This window comes from Hippoglossus stenolepis, chromosome 4, assembly GCF_022539355.2.
Source record: "Hippoglossus stenolepis isolate QCI-W04-F060 chromosome 4, HSTE1.2, whole genome shotgun sequence".
Classification (NCBI taxonomy): domain Eukaryota; kingdom Metazoa; phylum Chordata; class Actinopteri; order Pleuronectiformes; family Pleuronectidae; genus Hippoglossus; species Hippoglossus stenolepis.
This window is the reverse complement of record NC_061486.1, coordinates 11104146-11118665: the sequence shown is the minus strand read 5'-3', so window position 1 is coordinate 11118665 and position 14520 is coordinate 11104146. Positions and strand designations below refer to the sequence as shown.

Sequence of the window (14520 nt, the reverse complement as noted above, 5' to 3'; positions counted from 1 at the left end):
TTTTATTTAAAACAGTTTTATTTATCAGAAACAGGCACAAAGCTTTTTTAACATATTAAAAATCAACATGCAATAGAATATGTATAAATCCACTAAATTTAGGTTTTCTCTAGACAGCACCTTTGTTAAAAATATAACACATTTTTTGATTCGTAGTATAAATAGTTTTATGACTAAGAAAAATAAAGCATCAAACACAAAGATGTGTTTCCTATGACTCGCTATGACCCAGACACTCACTTGAAAAAATGATGCAATCTGAATGCAACTGAGGATAAAATGGAACAATAAATGCAGACAAACAGTAATATAAGAATTAGATTAGCATTAAACTAATAAAGAGTGACTCTGAGAAATATTCACCGATAGCTGTTTAGCTTAGATGAAATCAACATTAGTTTGGAGACTGAACTTTTCAGCAGAGGACACAGCTTTTACTGCTCGAGGTTTTACCTGTATATTCTGAGACAATACTGCAGTCTTATGAATACGTCACAATGTAAAGCACCGATACAGTAGTGATTGATGTCGTCAGTGAAAAGCAGGGTCAGTTATTGCTAAGTGAAACTCAGTAGCTGTAGATAATAGAAGTAAACAATAATACAATTCCTCCATGAGATGTTAAATAAAGGCAGGTTCATAGTCTTTGAGAACAGTTTAAAAAAAAAAAAGACATGCATCGTGTTTCACATGGGTGTTCTCATTAAAAGTGCTAACGCTACTAGTTATGTAACAAAAGAAGAAATAGTTCGTCACACAAAACGTGGGGCTGGGTGGTCCGTAAAGGAAACAGTGATGATGATGCTATCTGACAAGAGGCTGCAGTTAAAGCCAAAGAGTTTTTAACTGGTTATGAAACAGTCTCGTTCTAATATTACTGCATCTTAATGACCAACAACGTTAAATGAGACAATCAGGGAGAAAATTGCCTTTTTCTATAAACTATTCTTAATGTCTGCTTTCGGGTCAGATTACCTGCGAGGTCAGATGCAACAATTTAAGGCATTCTTCTTCCTCTTGATAAATAGCGGTTAAATAACTTAGATTTGTTCTACACCCACACTTAGTTAAGAGTATCCGCTGTGCGACTGCTGAGAATAGAACCACATGATGAGTGATGATATTATTCAAATATGTTCTTCAGCAGAAAAACCGCAATGTCAAAAAGTGGTAAGACATTTGGAACTAATTAAATGGAGCCACTGAAAAGGGTTGTGGATGGAACCAGGGAAGACATGAACTTCATCAAAGAAGTAGGTCCTGCCAGGGATCAGTTTAGGTTTGTTGCAACGATCAGGTGTTTTCAGGATGTAAGGCAACGCCAAAGCTTTGGCAGTGCAGCTCACTGCGTCAATTTTCATCACATCGCGGAACACGACACTGTGCAGAGATACACTTTCCACGGTCCCGATATTCACTAAAGGACATAAAGAAAAATGTGTAATGTTTTTCAGAGACAGCAATTGCTCACAAATTAAAAAAAACAACCTTTAAGTTATAAAGTGGTGTCTTACTTTCTTTGCGAAGATCTTCAGAGTTCAGATTGTTCACTGACAGATACCTGAATTCTGAAAAAGAGAATTATAAAAACATATTTCTGCTAAGATGGAGAAACTGGCATATGCATCAAGATAGAATGACAAAGATCCAGTACTATTCTGTGAGTTAGGGACAAAATAGAAACTGACCATCATTCATCTTGGCCTGTCCTGGTTGGTGTAAAGGACTCAGCTTCTCGGCACAGCACGACCACAGAGACGTGTCATAGTAGAGGTGACCGCAGCATCTGTGTCCGCTCTTCTTAGAGTAGTGCACCTCCTTGTCCACACCTGAGCAGCAAACATCTTGGTTCTAAAGTCGGCATAGAATTATGAACAAAATGAAAGTCACATTAACATGCTTGTTTGACATCAAACCCTCAGAGATTAGTGAGACTGACATCACTGCATTTGTCCATGACATAGAGTAAAGATGTATATGTTAAACAGGTCAAAGACACAGTGATGGATGTCCCCACACTTACGGACAGAAGTGCTGTGATTTGTGCACCAAACCAGATGGCTGCATTAATATGATATATATTAATAATAACTGATCATTTTAGCCAGAATTCTTTTTATATAAAAAATCTAAATGGTTGTGTTGAGTTTCATATTAGAGATATTTTTCAATTCATCTTTGAGTCCAAGGGAAAACTGGTCAAAATTTAAAGAAATTTCCTGAAGGCAGATTTGAGATATCATGTTCAAGAGGCTAAAAACATGCCTTGTGTGGGCACCATGCGCTTGACCTTTGACCACCCAAATCTAGTCAGTTAGTCCATAAGTCAAAGTGAACATATCTGCCAAATGTGATGGTATTCTCTTAATTCGTTCTTAAGAAGGCAAAGAAATGTGCTTTGTAAGGTCACAGTGACCTTTGACTTCCAATTTGCTACTCAGGTCACCCTCAGTCCAAGAAAAGGTTTGTGCCAGATGCAATGAAATCCCCTATAGGTGTTCCTGATGTATCACCTTCACAAGAACATGAGGTCACCTACACCTTCAACCACCAAAACCTTATCAGTTCATCTTTGAGTCTAAGTCTCACAAGGCAAAGGGGGGTTTTGAGAAGTCATAGTGATATTGACCTTTGACCTCTAAATTCTGATATAGATCGTTCTTGAGTCAAACTGAATGTTTGTTCCAAATCTGAAGAAATTCGCTCATGGAGTTCTTGAGATGTCATGTTCACAAAAATGGGACAGATGGATGGACTGACAACCGAAAAACATGATGGCCCCGGCCAGTGGCTGCCTACAGCAGCTCCTCATCACGTCTAGCCTGTGATAAGGAGGAGGAAGAGACGGAGTTCCCTTTCCAGGAATATTTAAGGTCATGGATATATTTTAAACAGACATAAGCAATAAACCTTTCAGACTGTAAACTGCCAGTATTATTATGATTATTTACGAACACACCTTTTGAAGAATGGATCCGCAGCACTGGGCGTCTTTCCCGTAGCTGCCTAATGATGTCAGGTTATGGAGTGTCCCTGCACAGCACTTCCTCGGGTCATTAATGTTGTATGCGTGAATTCCACAACAATGAATGTGTTCACCTTTACGATGTCTGGATGGAGAAACAGAGCTTATATTTAATATCATTAACATTTCTCAAGCAATTACAATAAATAGATCTTATATTCAGGCCTTTATGATGCTTATTTTATCCAGTTAGGGTAAAATCACTTCTAGATGTTCCAGAGATGTTTGAATTCAATAAAAGTATTTCAATTCAATATTTGATTGTCTCTAGGATTTGAAAAACTTTTAAATACGAAAGAGATTAAAATATGCATAATTCTTTTTTAATAAATTACTTATTCTTTCTACGACCCCATCGTCAGATCAGAACAATAAAATAGCAACAGTGAGTCAAATTCAGATACAGCACAGAAAGTCAGTTTGATTTTTAGTATTAACAGACAAGCGGCAATACGCTGGTCTTAACCATAGACTTGACATGACCGCTCCGTGAAAGCCTCTTGATCGCCACCCAGTGGCTGGCGGCAGCATGACCTATACTGCACGTTGACGTTGGTTGCCACCCGCCAATAAACCGAACGGAGAAGAAGCTCATAAATCCCGCCTCCTCCATTTTAGTGGATGGGACACGAGCTAAATCAAAAAGTCAAAGTACATGTAAAAAAAAAAATTCTCAAATATTATTTCTGTCATATTAGCCATTTCTTATCATTCAGATGTTGTTTGTGTGCAAATTTTTTCGGTAAGTTTGGCTAAGTTTTAATTAGATATTTGATATTTGATGATGTGCCGACTGGACCTTGAAACCGTGGCTCCACACAATGAATACTAATGCATAGGCTCTGGCTCCAAATGAACTAAATGAATCCCGCTCGGATATTCTATCTACCCCTATATGGGTCGGCCTGAGAAATCATTGGTAGGCCTATTCCCAACCAAGAGCTGAAGATAACCACCAAGATTTAAGAGTAATTATCAAGATACGCTAAGCCCCACCCTTTACAAAGATACTTTAGTGATGTTTGTTTATACACCGATCTTGCTAATTTACAACAGAAATATTTATCTCAGTCCCCTCAGGATGCAGACCAAGGAATTGTGCAGGTCGGGACCGTGACACAAGTAACTTGCTAAGTTTAATGCAAATTGAAATAAAACTGCCTGACCTCACTGTGGCAGTAAAACAGGGTGGGTGTAGTAACAGAATCCAAGAATCAAGACGGCAGAAACAGCTCTTTCCCGGTATAGTATCTGGGTGTGTTTTAAAAGAAATCTGAAAAAATGGCACTGCTTCAATGTAGACAATGGAATGTCTGTTTGTCTCAGAGTCTAGACTGAATCCTCACAGAGACAGTCTGGCGTGCCTGTGGGGCTAACACATCGTCACTGCTCAACTATGGAAAACACATTTTTAAGGGGTCATAGTTGGAAAAGAGCAGACACATACCAGACGCTGCAGCATACCAAGCTGATAAAAATAAATATGCGACTCTCCAACTGAATTCTCATGATTATTTAGACTAGCATGAAAACACGAGCAGACATAATCACCTATGACCATCGCAGCAGATCTCGTGTTGAGGCAGGTACGTTTCTGTCCCACAGCAGTGTTGTCCAGGTGAGCCATGAAACTGAGAACAACATAGAGTCCCTTTAGTAGGATTAAAAGGAATATTGGCGTCTGAACATTCCTCTCCATCTTCTATGTCCTTGTACAAGGTGCTGTTACAGCACAGAACTCTGCGTTCTGCAAAGCCATACGCCGTCTGTCCACAGCACTTCAAGAATCAGAGAGAATACATCTATAAGTGTGCAGCAATGTATATACACGCAGACACACACAAGCACTGCACATATACACTGTACTGGCACATATATATGCATATAAGAATATAAGGATAAATGCAGGTTAGAAAAACAGTGACCTTTGCAAATATAAATTTCCTAAAGTTTTACCAGGACGTTGTTATATCTTCCTTTTGCAAATGCAAAAACGGTAGGGACGCTAACTTTAGCAGGGCTTTTAGTCCAGTAAGTCCAAATCTTTTTTTTATTTTGCTTTCTCCAGAAAAACCTGGGATGTACTTGTCCTAGTTCTCAGACTCGTACAGAATTATTTGTATTCATTATATTCACTAGATGTGCTGTATTATTTTTCCACAAGCAGCCACACAAAAGAGATTCTGCCTCAAGTTTTTTCTTTCTTTTTGCAGGTAAAACTGATTATTGCAAAGCCTATAAACATCACTGGAAACTGTGGTTTAAGTTTCCCAAACTATTTCCTAAATGTTCCACCCAGCTGAATCGGATGTGGAAATTACTTGATGTATCCAGGGCTCCTTCTTTGATAAACATCCATCGCAGCAGACTTGTGTGTGTGGGTCATACACTGTGGGGGTGGCATCACATCTGTCTAAATAGAGAGTGGATACAGGGCAGAGCAGTTGTAGAATATAAAAAAAAGTAAAACAGGCAGAAAACGTGGGAATTATTAGTTGGAGGAAGGATGACACAATACGTATGAATGCGAGAACATGCATACTTGGGGATTAAACTGTTCCGTAAGCATTCATGTGAGACTGAAGTGTTGACTGTAATGTTCTCAGGGGCTGGCAGGAACATTTTATAAAATGTCTGTAGCAACTGATTGGGACATTTGCATTCTCACATACAGCCACTTCGGCAAATGTCCATACTTCAGTATATGTGTGAAGACAGCTAGTGAGACTCTTATCCCTCTCCTGTTCCTCAGTGTTGCTTTAAGCTGTACATATACTGTAAATGAGACACTAAAGATCAGGGTTTGGGTTTTCCACTTTTTCACTGGTTTTTACCTCAACAGCAACAAGAAAAGAGCCGGAAAATTTGGCCTGAAAGAGGCACCAGCAAGTAATAACCTGTTGGGTCTGTTGGGATGACATCACCTCAGGTGATGCATGGGTTATTGCTTAATGATCAGGAGCTGCCAGCATCTGTAGCCTACAGCGAAGGAGCTTTTTCCAGGGCATTAACTAAGCAATAGTTGCTACAAGGAGCCTCCCTTCTTATACAGCCAATCTGCCCTGATATAAATCTAGTGAATGGAAACTTTGTCTGAAACATGGTTGCAAAAAACATCCAGCGTAGAATTAATAACCCTGAAGTTTCCATTCTTTCTTCCAGAAAGCAGACATCCAAGATTACAAGATTTGTTATGGGTAGTTTCCAGTGCTGGGGCGGTGGCTTCTTCCGTTTACCACAATCATTTAGCTCTTGGCCTTAAAAGGTTGTGTATATTCAAGAAATTCATTATAAAATTATCCTAGTGATGTTTTCACAAGTATGAAATCCTCTAAATTTGACCAATTGTGGTTTTCTTTACCCTAGAATGGGCCCTTTATATTTAAGAACTTTATAATTACATCGAAATTTGGTCCTCTCTACGGAGGCCGCCATGTTTTTAACACTAGCCCAAACTGGAAAAACTAAACACCATTTGAACTGAAGTCTACCACAGGTTCATGTTTGGAAGGGGAAGGTGAATTGAGGGTTATCCAGCTGCAGCATGCAACTTCACCACTAAATGCTGTTAATTTCTACACCCTGAACAAGATGGCAGCAGATTGTTTGGCCTCATTTTTGTACAGCGGGAGAAAGTGGAAACATGTCGACCACCTTTATTTACAGTCTATGGTTCATATCTTCAATGAAATGCAACAAAATCTAATTAGGTTGTCCCCTTAAAGGAATAGTTCACCCAAAAATGATAATGCACTCATTATCTACTCACCCCTATGCTGATGGAGGGGTGGGTGAAGTGTTTGAGTCCACAAAACACTACTGGAGTTTCAGGGGTAAACAGTGTAGCAGCCAGGTAGCAGCCGAATCCAATACAACTGAAGATATTAGGGCTTATCTTCAGACGTAAAAAAAACACAGAAAAAGAACATAACATGCCTCCATACTGCTCCTGTGGTGTACACCATGTTTTAAAGCATTAATGTCGCTGATATCTTCTGACGAGGTGCATTCAGGGACCGTCAGAAATGCTAACGTCAGCTAGTTTAGCCACTTATGGTGGACTTTTAGGCGTAAAACACAGTGGAAATGACCTTGTTTCGAGTCGAATATGAATGTCATGGCTTGTGGACACTTGGATAACACCACAGGAACAGCATGGAGGCATGTTATGTATTTTTCCTGTTTTCTTTTTACGTCTGAAGATAAGCCCTAACATCTTAAGTTGTATTGGATTCGGCTGCTTCCTGGCTGCTACACTGTTTACCCCTGAAACTCCAGCAGTGTTTTGTGGAGTCAAACACTTCACCCACCCCTCCATCCGCATATTGGTGAGTAGATAATGAGTGAATTATAATTTTTGGGTGAACTATTCCTTTAAGGGGGAGATGTAACTACATACTAAGGTGCAATGCTTGTTGAAGGATAATTTGCATGGATGTCTTACTTCTTCTTCTTCCTCTATCAGAAGCATCAGATAAGACCGCAACAAACACAAATCTTGAGTCATACCTGAGTTGAAGTGACGTGTTGTATGCTCTCTCTCACAGCACTGAAATTCATGGGGGTTGTAACATGATGAACCACAGACACGTGTGTGTGGCTCAGTGCTGTAAATGTGCAAAGATAAGCATAAATAAACAGAGGACCAGTCCATATCAAATCACACGAGCACTACCACATAACACAAAGCATGATCGCATAATGCTTTTTACAGTATTCTATGTGAGCTGCAAAGTGTTCAACACACTTTTTAAGATACTAAAAGTCATATCAGATGCATATTTACACAATCCTGTCAATGGTTACATAGTATCCCACTGGCAGTAAAGTGCGAAGAAACACACCAACGACAGCAGAGAAGAAGAAGACTGCTAGCTCATAAACTTGGATGTAAATAACTCAGGATGTAAAGTACTTCAAACTCAGCGGTGCAAATATTTCATGAGAAAGTAAACATGTTCAATGTGTTTATTGGACACACAATGCATCCTGGTGGGTAACACTCACTGTAAACTTTTGTTTCTTGGCAAGAAAACTCAACCAGACATTTTATTCACCCAGTAAGATGGACAACATAACAACTCCCCAAAAGTGAAGCAAAGCTATCATGATTGCCCCCTGGTGGCTGACTTCCTTATCAGCTGGAACTGACTTGTGACTGGTCACGGACATGTATTGAAGGGACCTTTCTACAGAGGCTCCATCCCCCGATCACTACTGTGCAGATTCTGGCCCCAAATGTGCAATGGCAGCATTAATGTCCAGGATATTTTAGCTTTGTTTCTGGATAGTGGGCTGAAGTGGAGACGCGTCATCCATCTTTATATACACTGTATGGTTCAAACCAGTGTGGTGGTGAACTCTTCTGTAGTTCCTCTTAAACCTACATGTCACTATTTGTTTCTGATTATGAATAATGTATGAATACTTTATAGTTTTGAATGTCACATGCACATTAGGATCAATTTGCAACAGTTTATGTGTAAAACCTGAGCTTGATGTGTTTAACACTGGGTCAAAATAACCAGTGTTAGATTGGGTAAAAACAAATCACACAAACACTGGCTTAAAACATTTGGTTGACTTACCACTTGGGCTGAGGAATCGGTGTCTAAAAAAATGAGGCACAAAAATGTTAATGTCCCCAACTGTCCTTCACTGACTGATCTAATTATTCAAATATTGTTATCAACAAAAATCAATCAGTGTGGAGTTTATCTATCGCCTTGGGTTGCAGTATACCGCCTCGACATACATGGGAGGTTATTGTTACGGTGCAAAGTTTGGGCAGTTGAGTAATTGTTGTCTTTCATGACTGTAACATAAATTACGTAAACTGAAGATAGGAGTTTTGGGGGATTTCTTACCTGCGGGCGCACACCTGTGGGCACAAAGCACAAAACATTTTGAGTGAATGTGGAAGATAGGAAGCGTCACCATTATTTGCAAGAAAGATAAAACTTGTTTGTCAGTGACTCATCAACTGTTTTGAAAACAAACCAAAAACAACATATTCAGCTCACTCCGTCACGTACCTAACTCGTGTGCACAGCAGATGGAATTGATGGGTTTTATCTGGAGAACTTCAGTCTCACAACAGCACTCAGTCTTACTGTCATACTGCTCTTGACCACAGCACTTGTGGTGGCTGGACTTCCAGGGCAGGATCTTCCTTTTCTGATCCGGACCGCAGCACAGGTGTGTGTCCGGATCAAAAGCGTCTGCAGAGACGATCAGAATGAAATACTGTATCAATGTCACCTCTACCATAACGTGCTGTTCTCAGACATGACATAAAATCCAGCAAATTGTGTCCAGACTTCATCCACAGTTTGCCTTTCACACATGCACAACGCAGCAGGAGGTTGTCTGCATAGACGTGTTCAAAACAGCAACAAATCCTCCACATTATTCAGGTGAGACGTGGAGCAGCAGGCAGAAACTTTTGATCCGGCTGCGGAGATCACGTGGTTTTCTTGACAACACACAGACACCAGTGTCGACACTTATCACCACAAACATTCACTCACTCTTGACATCTTCGTCGGTTTCTTCTACGTGTATGAAGCCACTTTTTCTCTGGGAGATATTTGTTTTCTTTTTTTCATTTTTGCGTCTCTCGCATGCTAGAAGCGTTATCAAGCCTCCCACTCGCTCACGGTGAATGCAGCAGGGGATCGTCTGCTGTGCGCTCACATCGGATTCTGCAGACTTTATACTAGGGGGCCAGGTGGAGAAACTCTGCAGATAATCCGGAGGGTCTCACTTGGACATTTGCATTCACAGATGCACCTCCTTCGGAGAAAATGCAAAAAATCTCCAGAATCCAGTGCACAGCTTTAGCTAACATTTGTATCTAATACATAGCGGCTAATTAAAAATGTCATTACATAATGACATTTTGTTTGCAGTTCTACTCACCTTTATCACAGTACTGGGCCTTTGGAGCAGTTTTCGTCACGCTTGCCAGAATTTCTTGAAAATATTTAGAAAAATTATCACATATTAATTATTAGTATTTCTAGTAAGTGACTAGTTTTTTTAAAGACTACAGACAGGACAGGGGCACTTCAGGGGTCAATCATATTTCACCTAGGCCCTGCTATTGTATCTGTCCCTGCTACACAGGCTTGTATTAATAATATTGTTTTGACCCAGATTTAGCCCACACCAAACAATCTGGCCCACATACTGCGTGAAATGATGGCACTTGGACGGTCCGCTCCTGTTCACTATTTGCTATTTTACAAGAGGGCCACTTTAGGCTCACTTCCAGGCCACGAGAAGGCCAGAAGTGCCGCATCATAGCCTGAAGTGGCCCACATCCATATGCTATCTATGTTGTTTCTCTGATTAAGTTAGAAGAAAGGTGCCAGCACAAAAGCAAAAGTTGTTTTCTTACAATGGAAACAGCACAAGTGGAGTTTATCGACTTGTCTGTACTTGCAGATTTTTACATCTATTTATATTGAGATGAGAACAGTCATTGATTGCTCAATCTGAAATGCCTCAGGACTAATACAAATTGCAATTAATGTTTGAATAGATATGACAGTGTGATGTATGTTAGATGTGTTATATTGCTCTTATCCTGCAGTGTATAGGAGCTGTATGAGTTGAGAGTCCTCCAGTCTCACCTGACTCTTTCACACAGCAAGATGATAGAATGGGTTGTATTTTGAGACCATCAGGCATTTCACAGCAGCAGTGAGTCATGGTGTCAAACTGCTCGTGAGAACAGCACCGGTGGTTATTAGACGTGCTTGTCAGGACCATCCTGTTGGGCTCGGCCCCACAGCACATCTGCTTTTCCTTATCATAAGCCCCTGTGAACAAGATTGCCATGATTTTGTAATTACAAATTATCAAATTACTTCAGATATAACTAATTTTATATGTTACTGCATATCCTTAAAGTGTTTGGATAGAATGAAACAGAGCAGAATATGTTACATATGTTTGTGTAAGACTTGATAAAACAGTTGCATCACTTGCATCTGTAAGGAATATCCAACATGACTGCCATAGGTTCTATGATCCTTTTCCATTGGACAAAAAACTCCAAAAAACAGCTTACACAAGTTTTAATCAGCTCCTGCTCTGAACCATCAAACACTTACACTTTATTGTAAAAGAGGTAACACAGTTCAATACTCTGTAAACAAACATCTGAAATGTGTCTGGTCATACTGTCCTGCAACAACGCTTGTCAATTAGAAAAGATTATTCTAGTAGGCATAATATAAATTGCACTTGTGTTTTGTAAGTGTGTTTATATGATGATTCACATCCATAGATGGAGTGTGCAACTCTACTCACTTTTTCCACAACAGTGAGCCATCGGAACAGGTTTGGCTACAATGGCTGAATCACAGCACATTTGGTTGAGTGGGTTGTAAGCCTCCAGTCCACAGCAGGCTGACACTGTTTCACTTAAATCCTGTGTTACTTTGGCTGTGAAAGCAGAGATCAGGTCAAGATACAGACGCCAGCATTGTTAAATGCTGAAAGTGCTGCGTCAGCACTGGGAAAATTCCACACTCAGAGAGAGGCAGAGTTCAAGAAAGAAATTAACCACGTTAGAAGGAGGCCCATGATCTAAGTACAGAACCTGAGAACATCATGTGAACTAAATAGTTAGAATAATAACATATTGATACCAACATGTCACAACAAAAGACAGCTTATTGATCTGATTATGTAATCAGCCAATGTATAATATCAATCAGATACTTCAAACATCATGATGACAGAAAAAAGTGATCTCAGTGACTTTGACTGGGGCCTGGTTGTTGGTTTCAGACGAGCTGGATTGAGATTTTCACACAACAGCCTCAGAGTTACCCATCAAATACCCATGTGAGCGGGTTGGACAGGTTGAAGCTAACAGAAAAGCAGCATGGTCTGATGAATCTGGATTTCCACTGAGGCTACAGACGATAAGGTCAGAATTTGGTTAGCGTCTTAACATGGGCCTAGCCTGCCCTGTGATAACAGTCCAGGCTGCTGCTGCTGCTGGTTTTATGGATGTGAGGAACTTTTTCAAACGTTTGGATATTTCATGCCAATCAATAATTGTTTGAATGCTAAAGCCTGTTCCTTCATGACCATGATTTATTTTAATGGCGTCTCAAACTGGTTTCATCAGTGAGTTTAGGGATTTTCCTGGGGCTTCCCTAGTCACCACATCTAACATAACAAGCCTTTGGAATGTATTGGAAAAAGGGATTTGGCAAAATCGATATGCAGCTGACAAAGCTTCTTGGTATGTTCAGTATTTCTCATCGAAAGTGTCAGCATTTTCTTCTTCATGCTATTTAGTGCTTTAGTTTATTTGATTGAATTCTCTCCCTTTTCACAAGTTACACAGCTCTCCTCCTGGTTTAAACAAACAAAATCAACATTAGTTGCCGGTTTCATTTCCATTACCTGATAATGTGCTTCCAAGTGTTACTTGACAGCAAGTGGCTAGAGCAGGGTTGAAAGGCTGTTTTCCACAACATGACAGTCCTGGCTCTGTATGAAGTTGATCCTCACAGCACACAGCCTCGCGAATGTCATATGTTTTTCTCATACATGATGGACTGCAGGACAAGGAATCATTGACACATCATTGTAAATATGTGAAAAAAGTTATTTGACTGTTGAATTGTGTCAATATACATTTCACTTGCTTTGTAATGCTGCCCTCTGATGGACAAGTGAACAGTTACACAGGAAAGCCGCATTATACACTTCACGCTGCAGAGCTCGACACATTTGTATATGTGAACATATCACAGAGGAAAAAACCTGACCCAACTGTAACAGTACTAGTTTTGGGGTAACCACAAACCAAAATAATGTTAATGAGGTTGGAACTACAAAAATGGCATAGGTTCACTAATCATACACATGCAGGCACACACAACCTTGTACTTTTATCTTTTTGAGGAAATTCATTGGCATAATACATAACCTGTCTCCATGCCCTTAGAGGACATTACATTGACTCATTTTGATTTCCTGTGGACTTGAAAACGTGATATTTGATATGTGACTATGAAACAAGTTTTGGTCCCTACACACACTGGCATATTTCACCCGTGGGGATATGCTTGCATTCATTTATGGAGACAAAAATAATGATAATAAACCAATTCATTAACCTTTTCTTATCAATGTTACAAAAAAAAAAAAAGAAACATGCAAGGCAAATACATGAGAGTAAGATAAAGGAACAATAGAAACAATAAAATATATTAGATCACATGAATAGAGATAATCAGGATAAATAACCTTTAAACATTAACCTAACTTTAACCACGGAGCCTAGATTTTCGTCCTCAATTACATGGTTACTCTTCTGAACTTTGTCGCCACAGATAGCCTCTGACAGAAACACACACACACACACACACACACAGAAAAGAAGGTGAACACTCACCGGTTACAGCTCTTATTAGGGACTGCGTTAGCTTCCTTGACAGACTCTGTCAATAAACACACAAGTACATTGGAGTCATGGAGCTCCCTTGGCTTGACCAGACCGTGTTGCTGATGATCTAAATGTGTTTACAGTGGGAAACAGGATCCCACCCCACCCCAGACAAACTTTTCAAAGTGATGCTTCAGTGGTCACTTGGCCCTATGACATGAATCATTAAAGAAAGTTCAGTAGTTAATGAATAATCCCTGTACTTACCACATTGAGTGATGGAGCTGCAAATCAGCCACACTGAAAGAATGCAAAAAATTTAAAATATTAGATCTTCTTATATCAACCAAACCAAAAGTAGTGGTATTTGTGGGAAGATGCGCCTGTAACCATACCTAATCCAACAATCCAAGGTGGAGCCATGTTGGAGCTCTTTCTTTTGAAGCATCTAGCAGCAGCCTCTGCACTGAGTGAGATGCAGAGATGAGACTAAATAACATCATTAAGCCACTCCTCCCAAATGATATCACCTCATATATTTCAAACCTGGGCAGTCACATGCTACAGCCCAAAATAAACACAAACAGAGAGTCCATATGTTTTTTTTAATTATTATTGTTTGCTACAGGTTAATACAATGGAGGGGAGTTCAGAATACCACTGAGTTATCATCACACAGGTATTCATCACACAGCACTGTGGTGTTGCCTTTAAATGCTTTGTTCTTCTGGTAGAATGAACTTTCATAGGATTGATTTAAAGTTGTATAACCGGATTCATTTGGAAAGTTTGACTGTTGCAGGGACTGTTTCTTAATCATTTTGGATCCATGCCTGTAGGTGTTTTTCTGTGGGTCCTCATTTCGACGCCTGTTCCTGTAGGTGTGTCTCCTGGCTGGCTTCCGGCCACCTGCACCTTCCCATAGTTCCAGCAATAAGGAATCATGATATTATACAGGCACACTAAGAAATCATGATTCCTTATATAGTGTGACACTATAACACGAGAAAAGGAAGTAATGTTTCAACATGAATCTGTAGTAGAAAAATTAACTAAGTATGGTTGACAAACTATTTTG

General features: G+C 39.8%; 1 protein-coding gene across 1 annotated transcript; it reads right to left on the bottom strand.

The window, feature by feature from the left end:
* Window positions 1-11: 11 nt before the first annotated feature.
* Window positions 12-13899, bottom strand: si:ch211-195m9.3. The gene is made up of 17 exons (XM_047339502.1): window positions 13838-13899; window positions 13710-13742; window positions 13452-13497; window positions 12455-12609; window positions 11345-11479; window positions 10663-10851; window positions 9947-10000; window positions 9061-9246; window positions 8893-8906; window positions 8614-8636; window positions 7535-7632; window positions 5347-5438; window positions 4577-4803; window positions 2960-3110; window positions 1689-1851; window positions 1515-1568; window positions 12-1417 (listed from the first exon to the last, which is right to left on the bottom strand). The coding sequence occupies exons 1-17, from the start codon at window positions 13863-13865 to the stop codon at window positions 1161-1163; spliced, it is 1905 nt and encodes a 634-aa protein (XP_047195458.1). The 5' UTR covers window positions 13866-13899; the 3' UTR covers window positions 12-1160.
* Window positions 13900-14520: the final 621 nt, after the last annotated feature.

Coding starts and splice junctions, on each gene's coding strand:
- si:ch211-195m9.3 (XM_047339502.1), bottom strand. CDS start 13,865: ATGGCTCCACCTTGGATTGTTGGATTAG. Junction 11,480..12,454: donor ACTTGGAAGCACATTATCAG/GTAATGGAAATG, acceptor CTGCTTTCACAG/CCAAAGTAACACAGGATTTA. Junction 1,418..1,514: donor TGAAGATCTTCGCAAAGAAA/GTAAGACACCAC, acceptor TATGTCCTTTAG/TGAATATCGGGACCGTGGAA.